The 17,780-nt window shown below is 48.1% G+C and overlaps 1 protein-coding gene across 1 annotated transcript in view; it reads right to left on the bottom strand.

Annotated features, from left to right (window-relative positions):
* Positions 1-1,216: 1,216 nt before the first annotated feature.
* The window catches only part of Trim71 (tripartite motif containing 71), a 54,542-nt gene continuing 37,978 nt past the window's right edge, over positions 1,217-17,780 (bottom strand). Inside the window, exons 3-4 of the mRNA XM_085688992.2 lie at positions 10,420-10,554; positions 1,217-8,119 (exon numbers count right to left, since the gene is read on the bottom strand). Coding sequence (XP_085545118.2) covers positions 6,668-8,119; positions 10,420-10,554 — 1,587 coding nt within the window. The 3' untranslated portion in view covers positions 1,217-6,667. The remainder of the gene's footprint in view (positions 8,120-10,419; positions 10,555-17,780) is intronic.

Below are 17,780 nucleotides of genomic sequence, written 5' to 3'. Positions count from 1 at the left end.
TGCCACAGCACTTCTGTGGGCCAGGAAAACTTCTATCCCATGGGTCCCAGGAACCAATCCCAGCATTCATCAGGCTTGGTGGCAATCACCTTAACCTGCTGAACCATCCTGCGAGCCTATGAACTTCAATCTTCTCTTTAGAAATGCCTCCTCCGGGACCTAAGGAAAATGGCAAGATCCTCCCCCAACCCATCTCCAGGAACTTCCCACTGTGCCCAGTCATGGATGGCAGGGAAATAACCAGACCGGAAGGAGTCGGTGAAGGAAGAGGGGAGAACCAGAAAGGGCACAGGCTCAGAGCCCATCCACGAAGTTACGGGCTCTCCAGAAATGCAGGTGTTATTTTGGCCACATTAGGCAAGTGGCAAACGACGACAAATTTTAGGAAAAACGAAGAATTCCGTCAAATGGGTGTTCTCCGGTTCCTGCTTTGAGAAACACAATCAGGCTAAGACTTAATTAGCTCTACTAAGTAAATCCCAAATACACCTTAGAACATGCAGGGCTTGGCCTCAATCTTTAAAAACTACTTCCTAGAATATGGCATTTTACCTCCACGTATGTCTGTGTAGCACGGGTGTGCTAGGTGCCCAGAAGAGGGCACTGGATCCTCTAAAGTTGGGAATCCAGCCTGGGACCTCTGCCCCCACAAGGAGGAACTGCCAGGAGGGAGCCACTCATCCTCCTGGGGTCATAGCTTAGCTCTCAAATGGATCCTCCCCATCACTGCAGGTGGATAAAAGGCCAGTACCCACCAGGAAGGGGGAAAGAAGGCAGTGGCAGCTGGTGAGCCACACTCTCCCCCTGGAGAGACATCTGTTGCCCTCCTCCTTTGGGAGTACGAAGGACGGGGTATAAAGCCTGCTTTTTGTTTTAATTCAAACACGGACACACATAGCCGTGGGGTGTGGGGGGCGTGTCACGGTGTGAATGTGGAGGTCGGAGGACAAACTGTGCGAGCTGGCTCTCTGGCTCTACCACCAAGTCACGGGGACTGAACTTCACTTCCCAGGCTAAGCCGCCTGACTGCCTCTACCCTGTTGTTCTGTTTTATTTAAAACAATACATAAGCGACCAACACCCAGGTCAGCACATGCGCCCAGGCAGTCCTGGGGCAGCCACACCAGGGAGTCATCCTCCTGCCCCTCCACCACGGGGGTGCACCCACCCACACCTAATCCAGATGGAAAGATCACACAGACATGGTTTTCACAGGAAGACCCTCTTTATTTGATTAAACAAAAATAAAATAAGCTGCATAGGAACAATTTTAAAGTCCATAGAGACACCGGCTTTGTTTTAAGGCTGCAGTAGCTGATACGTCGCCCTGCTACTTCCCCAGCCTCCTCTGTGGACCACAGAGATACATTCAGAAGCCTGTGAGCTCACAGGAGGTTTGGAACGCTGCCCCACTGGCTCTCCACCTGCTCACCGCCCTCATGCCTGCGGCTGGCAATAAGAACATTGAAGGTTTTAAAAGGTAAAAGTCCAAAAGCAGGGGAAGGGACTTGCCCAAAAAAAAAAAAAAAATTTTTTTTTAAATTTAAAAAAAAAAGCTTTTTGCTTTGAGGTTTGGGGATAATTCCCCTAACACCCCACTGCCTTGATGAGCTCTGAAATGCCACAGCGATTCTAAGAGTGGTAGAGGCAGCTGGAGCCCCAGGCGGGCCAGCAGGGAGGGCTCTGCTGCCAGGGGAGGGGTGCTGGCAGTGCGTTCCTCCCATCATCAGCTTGTTGTGAGAAGAGACAACATCCAGGCATCAGGCAACACTCCTCCAAGAATTCCACCCAGATCTGTAACCATTCTTTAAAAACAAAAACAGACAGAAAAGAGAGACCCAACTGAGTCATATATTCTATAGTTACTTAAAAATTAAAGTTTCTTTTCTTTTTCGGCTGACCAGGCATGAGAGCTAATGGACAGGATTAAACAAGATCCATAAAAAGAAAACCGAACAACCCTCCCACCCACAACTACATGTAACATGCTAGTTAAACATCGCTAAATCCCCCACCCTCATCAGCACTGACGTCAAGGGAAAAGACATTTACCATCCTAAAAACAAGAAAGTCCCGTAGGTATGAAGAGTCTCCCTCTAGAGGAGGCCAACTACCCAGACTGCTAGAAACATGAAGAACCATTGCAAAGCTGGTTACAGAGAAAGGAAACGCATTGCTGCCACAGCACCAACATTCAGCCAGTGTGCTCCAAGATAGCCTTAAGATACGACCTGAGCTCGTAAGTTAATACAATCATTAAAAGAAGGTCTAAGACCATGCGGATACACAAAAACATTTAGAACCATTGCTGGTTAAATGACGATGGAAAGAAAACAGCCCACGAGGCTGGATCTGTTAACCCGTAAGACCAGTTTTAAAAATAGACATTATTGAGGTATTTCTTCATGGTGACATTTATTCATAAACTCAAAACCCAGTTACTCTGGTGGCCTTCAGGATGCTCTCATCCAGGTAGACCAGAAGGCTACCGGGACGTACAGAGGTAGAAGGTTAACAGTACAGCATTTTCTGGTAATGTGCTTCTCAAATTTATCAAGTATTTAACAAACAAGAAAAGGGGGAGGGGCACAACAAATGTGAACGTGTTGCCTTTGGTAGGAAGAACAAATCAAAACAAAGAGCAACGCACACACCACCAGCTGGGTGCAGACAGCTACAAATACAATCACGAAGTCAGAGATTCTCATTCCCTTCAAATACCTGATGCTCCTCCACTAGACCTTCAGGGCTCACACGGAATGGGTATGTTTGCAGACACTCCTAACAGGTAAAACAGCTTTCTCTTGAAGAGAAGAGACCCAAAGGCCTTTATTCTACTAAAGTTCTTCATTAGGTCAGAAGCAGTTCCTAATACTGCATGCAAACCGGGTTTGTGGCAGGGGAATGCAAGACTGGCTGGTTGAGAACTGCTTGGATGAATGCCTACACTGACCTTACATCTCTTGTTGAAGTTCAAATATTTCTCTATTGGAAGTCAAGTCTGGGTTCCTAAAAGCTGTCTTCAAAGCAGTCTGCCCACTGGATTAACACCATCCTCTCAAGACCCACCAGGTGCCGACATGAGGTAGACAACTTTGCCAAAAGTGAGGTAGAAAAATCTAATAAACCAAGCAGTGTGGCAAGAAGATCTAATAAAACCAACAGGGCCCCGTGTCCTGTGATCCTGGCTCAAACTAAGCCAGAGAAAGCCCTTGAATGTCAGGAGGCTCCAACCCTACCTGATGTGTACAGGTGATATGTCAACCTCATCAGTCCCAGACTGCCAGAACCTCAGCAGCAGAGGGATGTTCTAAATACATACATTTTGGCACCAGAGTGAGTGAGTGTGTGTGCGCGTGTGCACGAGCGTATACACGTATTTCTTAAACAACAGGAAAAACAGGCCTATAAACTTTGGCTTACATTTACTACCTACCAGAACACAGCAACCCCAGAACCCCCCCAAACCCAAAATACAACACACACAAACAGTACTGTGCTGCTTCAAGTCTAAAAGACTTCCCAACTCAAATAACTAAGCTTTGGCTTAACTACAGTGACACAGACTGAGCCATCCACCTCAGAGTACCTGCATCCTGGCAGCTTCTTTGGCCCAACACTAAGTCCAGTTCTGTTTAGGGTACCCTTGTATGTTTCCCCAGATAAGTTAGACTTAAAAAGGGTATTAATTAAGGAGTTCTTCTGTGCACCTGGGGGACAGCCCAGGTAACCGGGCTCCAAGCCAAATTTAGGAGTCACCTGCCAGCCACAGCAGTACACAGGATTGGAGACTGACAGGGTAGCTTCATGAACAAATTGAGAGATTAGTGATGATTGTGGAATGTTAAACAGGTGGCAACCAGGTGTTTAATGCTCACTAAGGACCTCCCTACACCCACCTTCTCCAGCCTGCCACCCGGACAGGGCGGATCTCCATGGGGAACACTGCCTGCCTGTCTGTCATCGCCGACAAAGTCTCCTTTCACTCACGGCACTCAGGACCTGGCCTCTTTCCTGTCGTACCCACGCATCGCCTCAGAATGGCAGCAGGCGTGCACAGGAATGCGCGTGGCGAACGCACACTAGGGTGCACCAAACATGGCTTGCGTCATGATAAGGAACAGTCCACACATTCTAACACGCTCCAAAGTGCTTAGCACCAATTCCCCCACAGGCCAGGAGTAGATCTCAGGTGACCACAAACGGCCACTTGTTTTAAAAACCAAAGCTTTCCAAGTGTGACCGTGTTCTTAGAAGGCAGCCGTCCTCCATTCTGGATACGAAAGCTAACAGAGCCACATACCTCTAAGGACACTCCCACTTACTACTCTGTAAGACCTGACATTTCAACCACAAGGTGGAAACCCAGGCCGAGCGACCAAATCCTAAGTATACTATCAAACATTTTTGTCGTAATTCACCAGGAAAAGTCCCCACCGGGCAGCTGATACCCCTGCCAGGCAAGCTGTGAAAAGGATCGGAAAAACCTAAAACAGCACTGAAGAACAGCTTCTCCCTGGCCACGATTAAAATCAGGTTTCTAAGAATGTTACCTGGAATCTTCGTGAGGACGTAAAGTCGACCGTGTTGAGTGTTTAAGGGTAAATGCTGGGCAGACTGAGGGGAGGAGCCTCCTCCTGATCTGTCCTATAAAAGCCAGTGTAACACTGGGGGGGGGGCGCACAATAAAGGCTAAAGGCGTAGGAACTGGGGAAGGATCCACTATTAAGTTTCAAGACAGGAGCTTGTGCTGAGGAAGCTCTCCGTGCTCCTTCCTCTCCGGCCATCTCAGGACCCTAAAAATGGGGAGCCAGCAGCGGAAGCTACCTTCAGGGTTCCTTGATTGTGTACCACTCTCCTGGATGAAGGGACTCTCCCCGCTTCCCCATTTGGGTCGCTCAGAAACCCTGAAATTACAAGTCCTGTGAATGAACACCATAGTCCATCCTGGCAAGTTAAATGTCCCAAAGCAATCTGATTGACCCATCACACAACTTCCCATCACCACCTTCTCCTTGGGATGACAGAAAGACAATTGCTCCATTTCTTAACTTTCTCTTTTAAAACCAAATCCATTCTGGGCAGAAACCGATCACCTGGTCTGTTTCGGGCAGGAGCTTTCCGTCCTCAGCCAGTGATGCGAGAGCCCCCTTCCGAATCAGATCTGATTTCAGTAGTGAGGAGTAGAGGCACGACCAGGTCTTCGTCCTGAGACAGACAATGGCAAGAAGACCCACCTAATCTGTAGTTTACCACAGAACAGTCCCGCCGTGGCACAGGAGCCACACACCCCCCCACGTTTCTATTCTTTGGTACAGGTTTTTAAAAGGCGATATATTGTGTCCTGCACTTCGGGTTGCGGGGGATTTGGTTTACAAATGCTTTACATTCAAAGGCCTTTAGGGGAGGGAGTGGGGTTCACGTTAACCTTTAGGTCTGACTCCACTCAGGGACAAGAATCCTGAGAAAGAGACCTGAGCCAAGGGGGTGGGGATGGGGTGCTCCTACTTGTCATTCAAACATTCTTCTATATTCCCTGAACTTCCAAAGCAGGAAAAAAATTGTGCTTTTTCAAATAAAAGTTTACCCCTTTGCCTACTACACACTCTTGTGACAGGATCCCCGCCCTCCTGAACAGTCCCTGATGTGGGGGTGCCTCACTTCCCCAGCACCCCCAACTTCTGTGGCACCGCGGCCCACATCTGAAAAGCCCCTCTCTGAGAACAAGGTCAACTTATTTGCTTATACCTAAGTCTTCATAAACAACAAAACACAGAAACTTGAAAACACTTTTTAACCGAGAGTCCTGAGCTAAACCTATTTCTTAGAAAGCAAACTGGGAAAAGTTTCCCTGGGATGCCACGTGTCAAATCCACCCCCCAGGTGAAGATGGCTTTGAAACATACACGCAGCGCGCGCGCGCACACACACACACACACACACACACACGCACGCACGCACGCACACACCCTTCCTTAGCAGAAACAAAGACCAGACACCTAAAACATGAATGGTCTGCTTTTCTTGGCTAGCAAGCCACAGCCATCCTAGGGATGAAGGTGTTAGACTCTGAGGTAACCCGAGAACAGAGGAAATCTGTTGCAGCATTAAAAAAAACAAAAAAACCAATCACACAACCTAACCTCACACATACACAGTATTCTCAAGAACACAAATACACTAGAATTATGAATTTTAAATCCTATCTTTCCAACATCTTATATTTAGTAGTTTTTTTGGGGGGGGTTCCTTGGCTCAATCTACAAAATGCGCCCCACCCCATTCTTCCAGTGCCCTCAAGGTTGCAGAATTGCTGGCCTGTGCATTCCACACCCTCAAGAGGGAAGGGGCTGTGAGCTCCGTGGAGGAGCAGAGGGCTGCTAGAGAAGGACATGCAAAGATCTGAGGTAGATAGAAATTATCACTTCACAGGCTCAACCCCTGCACAAGAATTACATTCAACTGTAAAAAAAAAAAAAAAAATGAAAAGAAAAAAAAGAGATGAGGTAGGACTTAAGCAATGTTGTACTTCTGTTCTCTTAAAAAATAAAAACTGGGAGAAAAAGAAAAAGAAATATCCCTGAGACGATTTCTTCTTTGTAATTCAAAAAAAGAACGAGAGACACACCACACGCACACCCTAAACACAGAAACCCAGAAGATGTGATTAGAAGATGAGGATTCGATTGTTGCCAAAGTCCACCACGACGATCAGTCCGTCCGGGGTGACCGCGATACCCGAGGGGCGGTCCATCTGCCCGAAGCCACTGCCTTGAGCACCAAACTTGCATAGGAAGTTGCCGTTGGCCTCAAACATCTGCACCCGGTGATTTCGGGAATCAGCCACAATGATTCGACCTTCCTGGTCCACGGCGACGCCCTGTGGTCGGAGGAACTGTCCATTGTTGCTGCCCTCTGAGCCCAAGAAGCGTGCCGATTGGCAATCAGGGTGAATGACCAGAAGCCGGTGGTTGTTGAAATCAGTGACGACCAAGTGACCCTCGTGGTTGAAAGCCACACCCCGTGGAGAGTCAAAGTGCTTCCAGAGAGCCCCCTCGAAGCCATACTTATTCAGGAACACCCCATCAGGACCAAACAGCTGGATGCGGTGGTTTCTGGTGTCTGAGACCAGGATCTTGCCCTCAGAATTCACTGCTACATCCCAAGGGTAGTTAAACTGCCCGTTCTTGGTTCCTTTCTCACCAAACTTGAGGAGGAACTGACCCTCAAAGGTAAAGATCTGGATGCGGTGATTGTCTTTGTCGGCCACTACGATCCTGCGGGAGGCATCACAGGCCACCCCGGCTGGCCGGTCAAACTGCCCAGGCCGGGAACCTAGGGTACCAAACTTGTGGTGGAAGGAGCCACAGGGCTTGAACACCTGGATGCGGTTATTGCTGCGGTCGGCCACGATGATGTAGCCCTCCTTATCCACACTCACGCCCCAGGGCCTGCAGAGTTTACCCTCGCTGTCGCCCTCGCTGCCGAAGCTCAGCCCGGGGAGCCCGATGCCCACGTAGCTGCGGCCGGACTTGACCACTACCTTGAAGGGGCTGTTCTCTATATGCTGGTTGCACAGCGTCACCGACACCAGGTGCTCCCCCTCCAGCTGGGGCCTGTAGCTCACCACGTACGTCCCATTCTGCTGATCACTCACTTCCGCCCCAAACAGGTTGCCGTCGGGGCCCAGGACCACAGCTGACATCAGGTCGCCTCCCGAGAGGCGAGGCTCACCGTCATGGTCATAGCCCACCACGGTGAAGGAGGCTACTTTGCCCTGGAGGGCTCGCTTAATGCCATCTCCCGTGGCCTTCGTGAGTGGGGCAAAGGCCCCACTGCTGACAAAGCCGAAAGACTTGAGAGCAAGGTACAAGGCCTGGTCGGGGGGCGTGAACATAACTCGGTCGTCTTCTTGGGGCTGCAGGAGGCTCCGGATGGTCTTGAGCTCCTGTACCTGGGCCAGCATCCGGTCTCGGGCCAGCAGGATATCCAAGGCTCGGCCCTCTTCCAGGACCTGCTGGACGGCACTGACGGTGCTATCCAGCTTGTTGAGGTTTTGACGAAGCTTCTCCACCTGCAGGTATAGAGATTTAGCCTTCACCTGCCTTATCTTCTCCACCTGGTGAGGGAGACAGGAAACAAGGACAGACTTAGAACCAAGCACAGAGAATGTGTGAAAAACCCACGCTGGACCTGGAGTAATTTAGGCACAAAAGCCTAACTTATGCAGAAATAGATTTTATCTGACGAAACAGTACGGATTTCCCCCTTGCTCTTTTGCCTTCACATTGTCCCAGTTCCCAGGTCTAAGCAAGTTGGTCCCTCACCCCGAGAAGTGACTCAATTCACAGGTCTGCCCTAGCATCAAGACTTTGCAGTTCTCTCTGGGCTAAGAGCTCAGAAAGGCCAATGAAACTTTTCTGAGGTCTAGATTTAAAAAATAAACAAATGTGATTGTTTTAATGATGTGTGAAAGTGGCAGATCACCTGAACCTGGAAATTACAAACAGTCGTGAGCTGCCGTGTGGGTGCTGGTTAGTAACTGAATCTGGGTCCTCTGGAAGAGCAGCCAGGGCACTCAACTGCAGAGCCATCTCTCCAGTCCCAGCTTGACGGTTCTTAACTGTCAATCTGCTAAAACCAGAATTACCTGGGAAGATGGTAGGGCTGCCTAGCTCATTCTAGCCCTCTAGCTTTGTACATCTGTCTATGAGGGATCTTCTGAGTTGGGTTAACTGGAGATGACCCACCCCAAAAGCACCACCACACACATTCATATCTCTGTTCTGGAATGTGGGTGTCATGTGACTAGGCGCTTCAAGTCATGTTGCTCTTAACTTCTCCATGACAATGAACTCTAAAACACAGAATAAACTCTCCTGTTGGGGTATTTTATCTCAACAACAGAAATGAAAATAGAACAAAAACACACACACACACGCACACACACCAAGCACAATAAAAAAGATGGATGAGGTGGAAGCGTCCACGAAACAAGGAAGTTATATTTAAGAGCAGGGATTCTAGGTAAGCAGAAATGATCTAGTAGTACACAGGATGGCATCTTCAAATCCCCCGCCACCCCCCCCAAAAAAACAAAAACCAAAACAAACAAAAAAACACTGTACTGTTGGACACACTGACACCAGCACTTGGGAGACAGAGGAAGGTGCATCTCTCTGAGTCTACACAAGTGAGTTCCAGGATGGCAAGGAGGCTATACAGAGATGTCCCAACTCAAAAAAAAAAAAAAAAAAAAGAAAGAAAAAGAAAAAGAAAAAGAAAAAGAAAAAAGAAAAAGAAAAGTTCAACAGAGAGCTGGTGGGAAAGAAGAACAAAACAAGGGCCCCAGAACTATCACAGAAGTCTTTTCCATCAGGAAATCCAGACATGGATTTGCCGAAGCAGCTCTCATATCCTGACACAACATTTCAGGGTATGACTGTACTAAGAAGGGGCTGGGGGCTGGAGAGATGACCTACAAGGGTAGCGTCCCAGTTCAGTCCACACGACATCCCTGTGGGGAGGCTTACAGCCACCTGTAACCCCAGCTCCATCCTTCTCTTCTGGCCCCTGCACACCTACACTCATGTGCACAAGGCCACACTCAGCACACATAGACAAGCACATGCTTAGAGCCAAAACGGGCTCAGAATTTGGTTCTCAGCACCCAGGTCTGGTTGCTCATCAGGAACTCCAGTTCTAGGGCGATCCTATGCCTTCAAAGGCACCCACAATCACATTCACACACAGCTTTTAAAAATGAACGTCTTAAACTAATCTTACAGGTCTTTTTGGGAACTAAGAAGCTATCCCTAACATAGCACCAGGTCAAAGCAAGCTACCCAACAGAGGAGGACTCTTTTAAGTCAGTTTTGCAGTCCTGTGTTCAGCACAGCCGAAGAATCACGGTTGAATACCAGCCCATAGGTAGCCATAGGCAGCCTTAGCTAGCCGTTTTTCTTGGGTGGGGGAACACACAACCAGATGTCATATGGGTGGGGCGATGGGAGTCTTCACAGCTGATTTTTATCTGACAGCCCACCCGTGTGCACTCAAGAGATCTTCCTCTGAGTGTGTGAGACACCACACACACCCTCCCAAATAGAGGCTTTCCAAACGGGGTCAGGAAGTCCAGCCAGTCAGGACACCAAAAGGGCTGTTTCCTTCCCACCCCTCCACTAACAAGAGTTTTGACTGTCTCCCTCTTGTCTGCCTCCTTTCCAGGGCAAGCAACAGAAAACCTGAGCCCTGCTCCATCCTGGCTACTGGGCACTTCAGAAAAGGGTTCTTGTTTTGCTACATGAGTGATACCTAGCATTCCAAGGACTCCTCCTTTCCAGCTTAGAACCTGGGCTCAGATCTGAGATGAGGCTGGACTCGGGGAGCCGGCTGGGGTGGAGACATGCACCTCCTTACCTTCCATAACAGCTCGCACTCCCGCTCCTCCAGGGCCTTCTTATGGCGGGCTGTCACAGCCTTGACCTCTGCCTGGACCACCTTGGCCTTCATCTCCACCTGCTCAGCCACCGTCTGGGCCTGCTCAATGCTCAGCTGGAAAAGCAAACAGAACCTTTAGGTGCTGGAAGGAACCTTGCCTCTCACCCGGGACCGAGCTGCGGTCAGGCCCACGAGGCTTATGCTTAAACGACGTTGCTGGTACCTGCTGAGGTGTAACAGAGTTGCTGGCGAGAGCTGGGTCTCTTTGTCTCGGAAGTGGCACCTCCACTGAGTATCAGACTATGATGGGAAGCTGACAACAGAGCAGCCATTGTAGGTGGGTTTGTGCGAATACTGGGAAGGAACGTCGGATAAAAATCTACAGCTCTGGGCTCTCTACAGACTTCAGATTTTTTGGGCTTCCTTCCTGAACATGAAGAAAAGCTTACAAACCAGGGAGGTCCGTGAGGGGGAGCCACGAGAGGGAAAGATGGAAGGACGGACGGACAACGGATTAGTGGCTCCTTTGCATCAGTTGTCAGTAATCCCCCTAACCCAACAGGAAGCAACACAAGGCGCACTCTGGGAGTATCACCTGATCTAACCTAAGAAAACCATCGATCAAGCCCTGTAGTCAGGGGCCCTTCATCTTACACGACCAAGCCCCGGTGTATCAGCTGGCTAAATCAGACATATTGTTCATGAAAAATTAATCCAGGAGGCCTGGTGTGTTCATTAATAATACATGAAGTATCTCAAAAAAGCCGCAAGGATTTCTTTGAGGCACTGAGCAGTTAAATCAGGATTTCGACCTGACTGTCAGAGGAACCCTTTTTAGAGCAGATGATCCACCCAGGTGGGTACAGCCAGCACGACAGGGAAGCAATGGGCAGGTACCTGCTCGGGCAGAGGGCTCTCTGAATACAAGATGGGAGGCGGCCTTCCGCACCTCAGCCGGTAGGTGTTTTATTGAAGTAACCCAAGTTCAAATTCCAGCTCCTATTAGTTCTAAATAGGCATTTACCAATCCTTTCTCGAACCCTGGTGGATGGCTAACATGAGAGAAACCCAAGACAAAACACTCAGAGAAGCAAGCAACGGAGATAGCAGAACATTACAGTTACTCAAGGTTCAGCTCCTGGCTGATAAAAGAGACTCTTAATCTACCGAGGTGCGGCAGGACTGCAGTGCGGTGGCGCACACCTTTAATCCCAGCACTCAGGAGGCAGAAGCAGGTGGATTTCTGTGAGTTCAAGGCCAGCCTGCAGGACAGGCTCCAAAGCAACACAGAGAAACTGTCTCGGGAAAAAAATATAAAATAAAATTTTTATGTATGAGTGTTTTGCCTATGTGTATGTACATGAATCACGTGTATGCCTAACATTGGTAAAAGTCAGAAGAGGGCATTAGATCCCTAGAAGTGGAGTTACAGATGATCGTGAAACACCACACAGGTGCAAGGGGCTGAACCCAGATCCTCTTAAAGAAGCAGTAAGTATTCTGAAACACAAGTCATCTCTCTGGCCACTCCATCTTCAGTTTCAAAAGTAGCTTAGTATTTTTAATTATGTGTTTGTGCACACACGTGTGTACGAGCACACACACGTGTGTGTACGAGCACACGCGCGCGAGTGCCTTCAGAGTTCATCTTAACTAATTAGCCTCTATGAAATCTGTCTTTCTGAAGCAAGTTACCTTCCAAGGCATATGATATGAAGCTTCCTGGCCCAAGCAACACACAGCAAGAGGATAGACGGGCGGGAAACCTTTAATCCCTAAGTGCAGAAGGTGGAAGGAGAGGCAGGCAAATCTCAAAAGAAAAAAAAAAAGATACAAGTCAAGCAGTAAGTGTAGAATTTACTGACCAACACTCCTCCTCTTTTCAGATGGGTCACTAACACCCAGGGCCAACAAGCTGACCCAGCTATTGTTCGTTTTTGTTTTTTTCTTTTTTTCTTTAATTTTTATTCAAGACAGGACAGGGTCTCTGTGCAGCTCTGATTGTCCTGGAACAAGAAGGAGGACAAGGAGGAAGCAGGAGGGGAGGAGAGGAGGAGGAAGAAGAGGAGGAGGAAGCAGGGAAGACAAAGGACTCTCTAAATGTGCGACTGAGGGGCCAACAAGTTAGCTCAGCTGGTAAAGGTGCTTTTTGCAGACTGACTACGTGCGCTGGACCTGGGACAGGGGTGACAGGAGAATCCCATCAAGTTCTCTGATCTCAACATGAACACGGAGCTCCTTGCCGTCCCCATATACAATTATCTAATAAGATAACAAACATCTGTTTAATAAACTAATATTTTAAACACCTGTGACGAGCTTTTGTTAATGAGATACCATCCGTATGGCACACAGGCCGGTCTGGTGGAGGCATTTTCTCAGTTGCGCTTCCCTCTTCTTAAATGACAACCTTGTGTTAAGCTGACACAGAGCTGGCCAACATACCATGCAAATGTCTTCTCACGGGATAAACGGATTCCCTTGCGCTGTACTAGAAGATACGCATCTTTCAGCAAGTAGAGGGATGGAAAGTTTTTATGACACCCGAACAAGTGCAAAGCATTTGAGCAAGGGTCACAGCATTCCTAAGTGTGATAAAAATGACTTTGTGACTCTGTGCAGAGGTGCAATGGTCTGTCCTGAACACACTCCAGCAGGGGCTGGGTCTGCAGGGTGCTGGAATGGGGCCGGGAAAAAACAGGGAGAAAGGGGGGCTCAGGCAGGTGTTGCTCTTTAAGTTAGAGAGATCTCAAAAGCTCAACTCCACAGAACATCTTCTTTTCTTTTGTTTGTTTTTTGTTTGTTTGTTTTTTGTTTTTTTGTTTTGAGGCAGGGTTTCTCTGTAACTGTGGAACCTGTCCTGAAACTAGTTCTTATAGACCAGGCTGGCCTCAAACTCACAGAGATACGCCTGCCTCTGCCTCCCAAGTGCTGAGATTAAAGGCGTGCACCGCCACCACCACCCAACTACATTTTCCTTATTTTAAAAACATGTTTTTATTTTAATTTTGTGAGCAAGTGTGTGTCTGCATGTATGCCTGCAGACCTGTGTGGGAGTGCCCAGAGACCAGAAGGAGGCCTGGAGCTGGAGTTACAGACAATTTTGACCCGGTGAGAGGAACTCAACCCTTTTCCAACCGTTAGATGGCAACAGAGACACCCTCAGAGCAGAAAAGATGGAGGCCCTGACAGGCTGACTGTGCATACAGCTAACTCCTGCGTGGCAACCACTTCATGTGCTGTATGTAGGCTGGGACCAAACCCGTTTCCAGGGTACAGCCAGGAATGAGTCACACTGGCCACATGGGAACCTCGAATGCACACCTAAGACTCTCAGACTGGAAACAACACGCTCCTACCGCCCACTCTTCACAGACAGCTCACCTCATGTGACCCAGTTCCATGGACACCAGGCACTCACAAGACACATTCAAAACAGCCATATGCAGAATAATTTTTTCAAATTTTATTTTAAACATTTAAAGAGGGTTTTTTAAAATGTCAAGTGGTTTGTCTTTTCTTCTATGAAATAATTTTATTTTATGTGTATTGGTGTTTTGCCTACTAATGTATGTCTGTGTGAGGGTGTCGGATCCCCTGGAACTGGAGTTACAGACAGTTGTAAAGTCGCTGTGTGGATGCTGGGAATTGAACCCAGGATCTTTGGGAGGGCAGCCAGTGCTCTTAATTGGTTGCTGGGCCACCTTCCTCAGCCCTCACTGTGTTCGATGGACAACGGTACTCGCCATGAAGCCTCACTACCTGTGCTCAATTCCTGGGACCCGCTGGGTGTAAGAGAAGAACTGACTCCCACAAGTTGTCCTCTGACCTCCACACACATGTAACCGAAATGTTACACTTCCAGGAAAAGAGACAAAATAAATGCGATGAAATGCCGAAAAAGCTTTAAATGCATCAATGCATTGGGAGGCCCCCTCCTGATGCTGGGGGTGAGGGTGAGGAGACCCTTTACAGGGGTAGCTAATATTGAAGAACTTATTGTGGGTCTCTCAAGGCAGCTGGCAGTTTGGTGTAACCCAAGGGCTGACTGGCAGTCAATGGACAAAGATGGAATTTAATCAGATAAAAGCCGAGATGCCTGTGGAGAGAGATTCAAGCACACCAGCAAATACCAAAAGTATCGGGACAGGATGGCTGTTGGGAAACAAGGCATTGGGGTACCCTGGAGCCCTCAGAGGAAGGCCAACCAGGCTTCAGTAAGATATGGTTTACAACAGAAGGGATCCCAGCTGTGAGGTCAGGTACTGGCAGCAACACCATTACAGAAACGCCATCAGCGACTGTGGCAGCGACCAACAAGTATCCAATCTGTCCACACTTTGGTTATTACCTCCAAGGTGTGTGTGTGTGGTGGTGGTGGTGGTGGGGGTGGGGGTACTCCAGGCAACGGCCAGATGCATCTTGGTATAAAGGGGATGGAACTGCTCGGAAAAATCTTTTTTCCCCCTAAATAAAGCTAAAGGGCTCAGAGTGTAATTCAATAGAAAACTGAATGTTCCTCAGCACAAGAAAGTGGTGTTGCACACCTTTAATCCCAGCATCACACAGTTTGAAGTCAGTCTGGTATATAAGACGTGTGTGTAAGCCAGCCACAAGCTTTGTTTGATGAGTCCCTGAATTTTAAAAGATTGGGGGCGGGGGGTTTTGCTGTAAAGATGAAGATCCGTTGGGGCTGGAGAGATGGCTCAGTGGTTAAGAGCACTGCCTGCTTTTCCAGAAGTCCTGAGTTCAATTCCCAGCAACCACATGGTGGCTCACAACCATCTGTAATGAGATCTGGCGCCCTCTTCTGGAGTGCGGGCATACAAGGAGGCAGAATGTTGTATACAAAAAATTAAATCTTTAAAAAAAAAAAAAAAAAAGATGAAGATCCGTGGTGTTAAGTGGGTAATCTAAGCCGTCCCACCCCACTTTCCAAGCAGTCAGTAGCGAGCTGCCAAACCCAACTCGGATGCAATGTAAACTTTTTTGGTAAGGATGAACAGAATTTTTCTGTATCTAGATTAAGAAACAAAATATAATAATGATGATAATAATAAGAAAGAAAAAAAGAAGGGGGGAGGAGGAGGAGAATGAGGAGAGGAAGAAGTCCGTCGCCCACCCCCCCCCCGACAGGGTTTCTCTGTTTAGTCCTGGCTGTCCTAGAACTCACTCTGTAGACTAGACTGGCCTCAAACTCAGAGATCTGCCTGCAGTGATTAAAGGCATAAACCACCACCGTCAGGCTTAAAGGGCCCAATTCTATTCATTTTCAAGATGAATGTCTTTTCTCCCTCTCATATTAGAATGGTAAGGCTGTCTCTGGGTAATTTAAAAGATTCACTTATATGTACCTGGGGGGTGGGAGAGTATGCAAATATTTGTAAAGAACAAAATGGGGTGTCAACAGCTGGGCAATGGTGGCCTTTAATCCCAGCACTCAGGAGGCAGAGGCAGGCGGATGTCTGAGAGTTGGAGGCCCACCTACAAGAGCTAGTTTCAAGACAGGCTACAAAGTTACAGAGAAATCCTGTCTCGAAAAAAAAAAAAACAAACAAAAATTGGGGTGTCAAATGAAACAGTCACAAAGAGCTGTCGGAGGTGGGTGCAGAATCTGAAATTCCTGACAGACATTAAATATTCTTAACCACTGAGCTATTTTATTTGTGTATATATGTGTGTCAAATGTGTGCAGTGTCTTCAGAGGCTAGGTGAGTGCCCTCTCTGCAGCTACGCAGGCAGTGGGAAGCAAGTCCTCGGCGAAAGGAGTGGCTTAAAACATTTGGTTGGTTGGTGTCCTGCGAGTGGACCTTTCACTACGGCTTCAGTGCCTACCCAAAGGATACACACACATTCAATGTGCAAACGTAAATGTTTCAAGACATGGCCATGCACAGTGGCACACACCTATAGTCCTGGCACTCAGGAAACATGCAAGCAGAACGTCCCATGTCATCCTGGACTGCATAGTAAAGACACTGTCTAAAAGCAAAATAAACAAAAATCTTTTGTACTATGGCTATTTTTTCCAGTGCCTTCATGATGCGTGCTCGTGTGGCTTCAAACTAGATGTACCCTGAGCCCCTGCCCTGCATGTAGTCATGTCACCTGCAGTTCTCAGCATGGCAAAGGAGGGGGGAGTGCCACACAGTATGACCTCTCCCTGGAGGCACCCACTTGCCACCCTGCTCCTCTACCAAGCATGTCATATGGTCTCCAGTGCAACACTGACTCGGACCACCATCTAACTCTTGGTCCTGTGGCCTGTGCTTCTGATTTGTGCTGAGACAGCTGAGCAGAACACAGAACGCGCGACACCTCTATTCTCTCTTCGCCTAGCACACAATCATCTACAGAAATGAGATCTCTCTCCTTTAAAGGGACAACACATTTTTTAAGCTTAGACTTCTTAGTTAATTGTGTGTGAGACTGCTTTCCTATTCGCGTGTGTGTACCATGCGGCGTGTCCCAGAAACAGGAGTTATGGATGGTTCTGAGCTGCCATGTGGGCCCTGCAAAGGAAACCTGGGTTTAACCACTGAGCCATCTTCTATTTTGGCAACCTGTCCATCCATCCAATCTTTTTGTTTTGTTTAGTTTGTTTTTTAGAGAGATCGTTTCTCTGGTGTAACAGCCTAGCTGTTCTGGAAGTAGGTCTTGTAAGTAAGACCAGGCTGGCCTTGGACTCACAGAGATTTGCTTGCCTATGCCTTCCAACTGTTGGTATTAAAGACGTGAGCCACCACCGCCTGGCCTGGCCTGGCCTGGACGTCCAATCTTGACAAGTCATTTCTCTCCCCAGAGTGGTTGGGCCCACAAAGCACAAAGAATACACAGCATTAATTCTATCAAGTTCATTGGTCTGCCTGGGTGCTTTCAGTCTTTATGGGCAGAAACTGGAGAGCACCCACCAAACCCCATCATTTGAATAGAGGCAGGAGAACCCCCGAGGACAAAGCCAGCCTGGCACAATAAATCAAGTTCTGGAATAGTCAGGGTCAACAGGAAGACCCTGTCTCATTTTTAAAAACAAGCACCAAAAGCAGAAAGGGGGTATTTAAGATCATACGAAGACTTCAGAAAGCAGGTCATGTGGCAGCTGGGGAGAGAATTGGGGTGGCTGATGGATGCCTGCATTGGGCTGGACCCAGAAAGGGTCATATTGTGTCATATCATCACACACCACACCCACACCCCTCAGCAGCTCTCTTAGTCTTGGGCCAGAAACATCATATTAAACAAAACAGTTCCTAGGGAATTCTAACTGTAACAGCACAAAAGAAGACACTTGGCACTTTATCTGTAGAGACACAGGCATTATCAGCACAAACGAGAACAAA

The sequence above is a fragment of the Myodes glareolus genome, chromosome 4, assembly GCF_982192425.1.
Source record: "Myodes glareolus chromosome 4, mMyoGla1.1, whole genome shotgun sequence".
In the NCBI taxonomy this organism is placed as follows: domain Eukaryota; kingdom Metazoa; phylum Chordata; class Mammalia; order Rodentia; family Cricetidae; genus Myodes; species Myodes glareolus.
The sequence above is the reverse complement of the archived record's forward strand: the minus strand, read 5'-3'. Positions and strand labels throughout refer to the sequence as shown.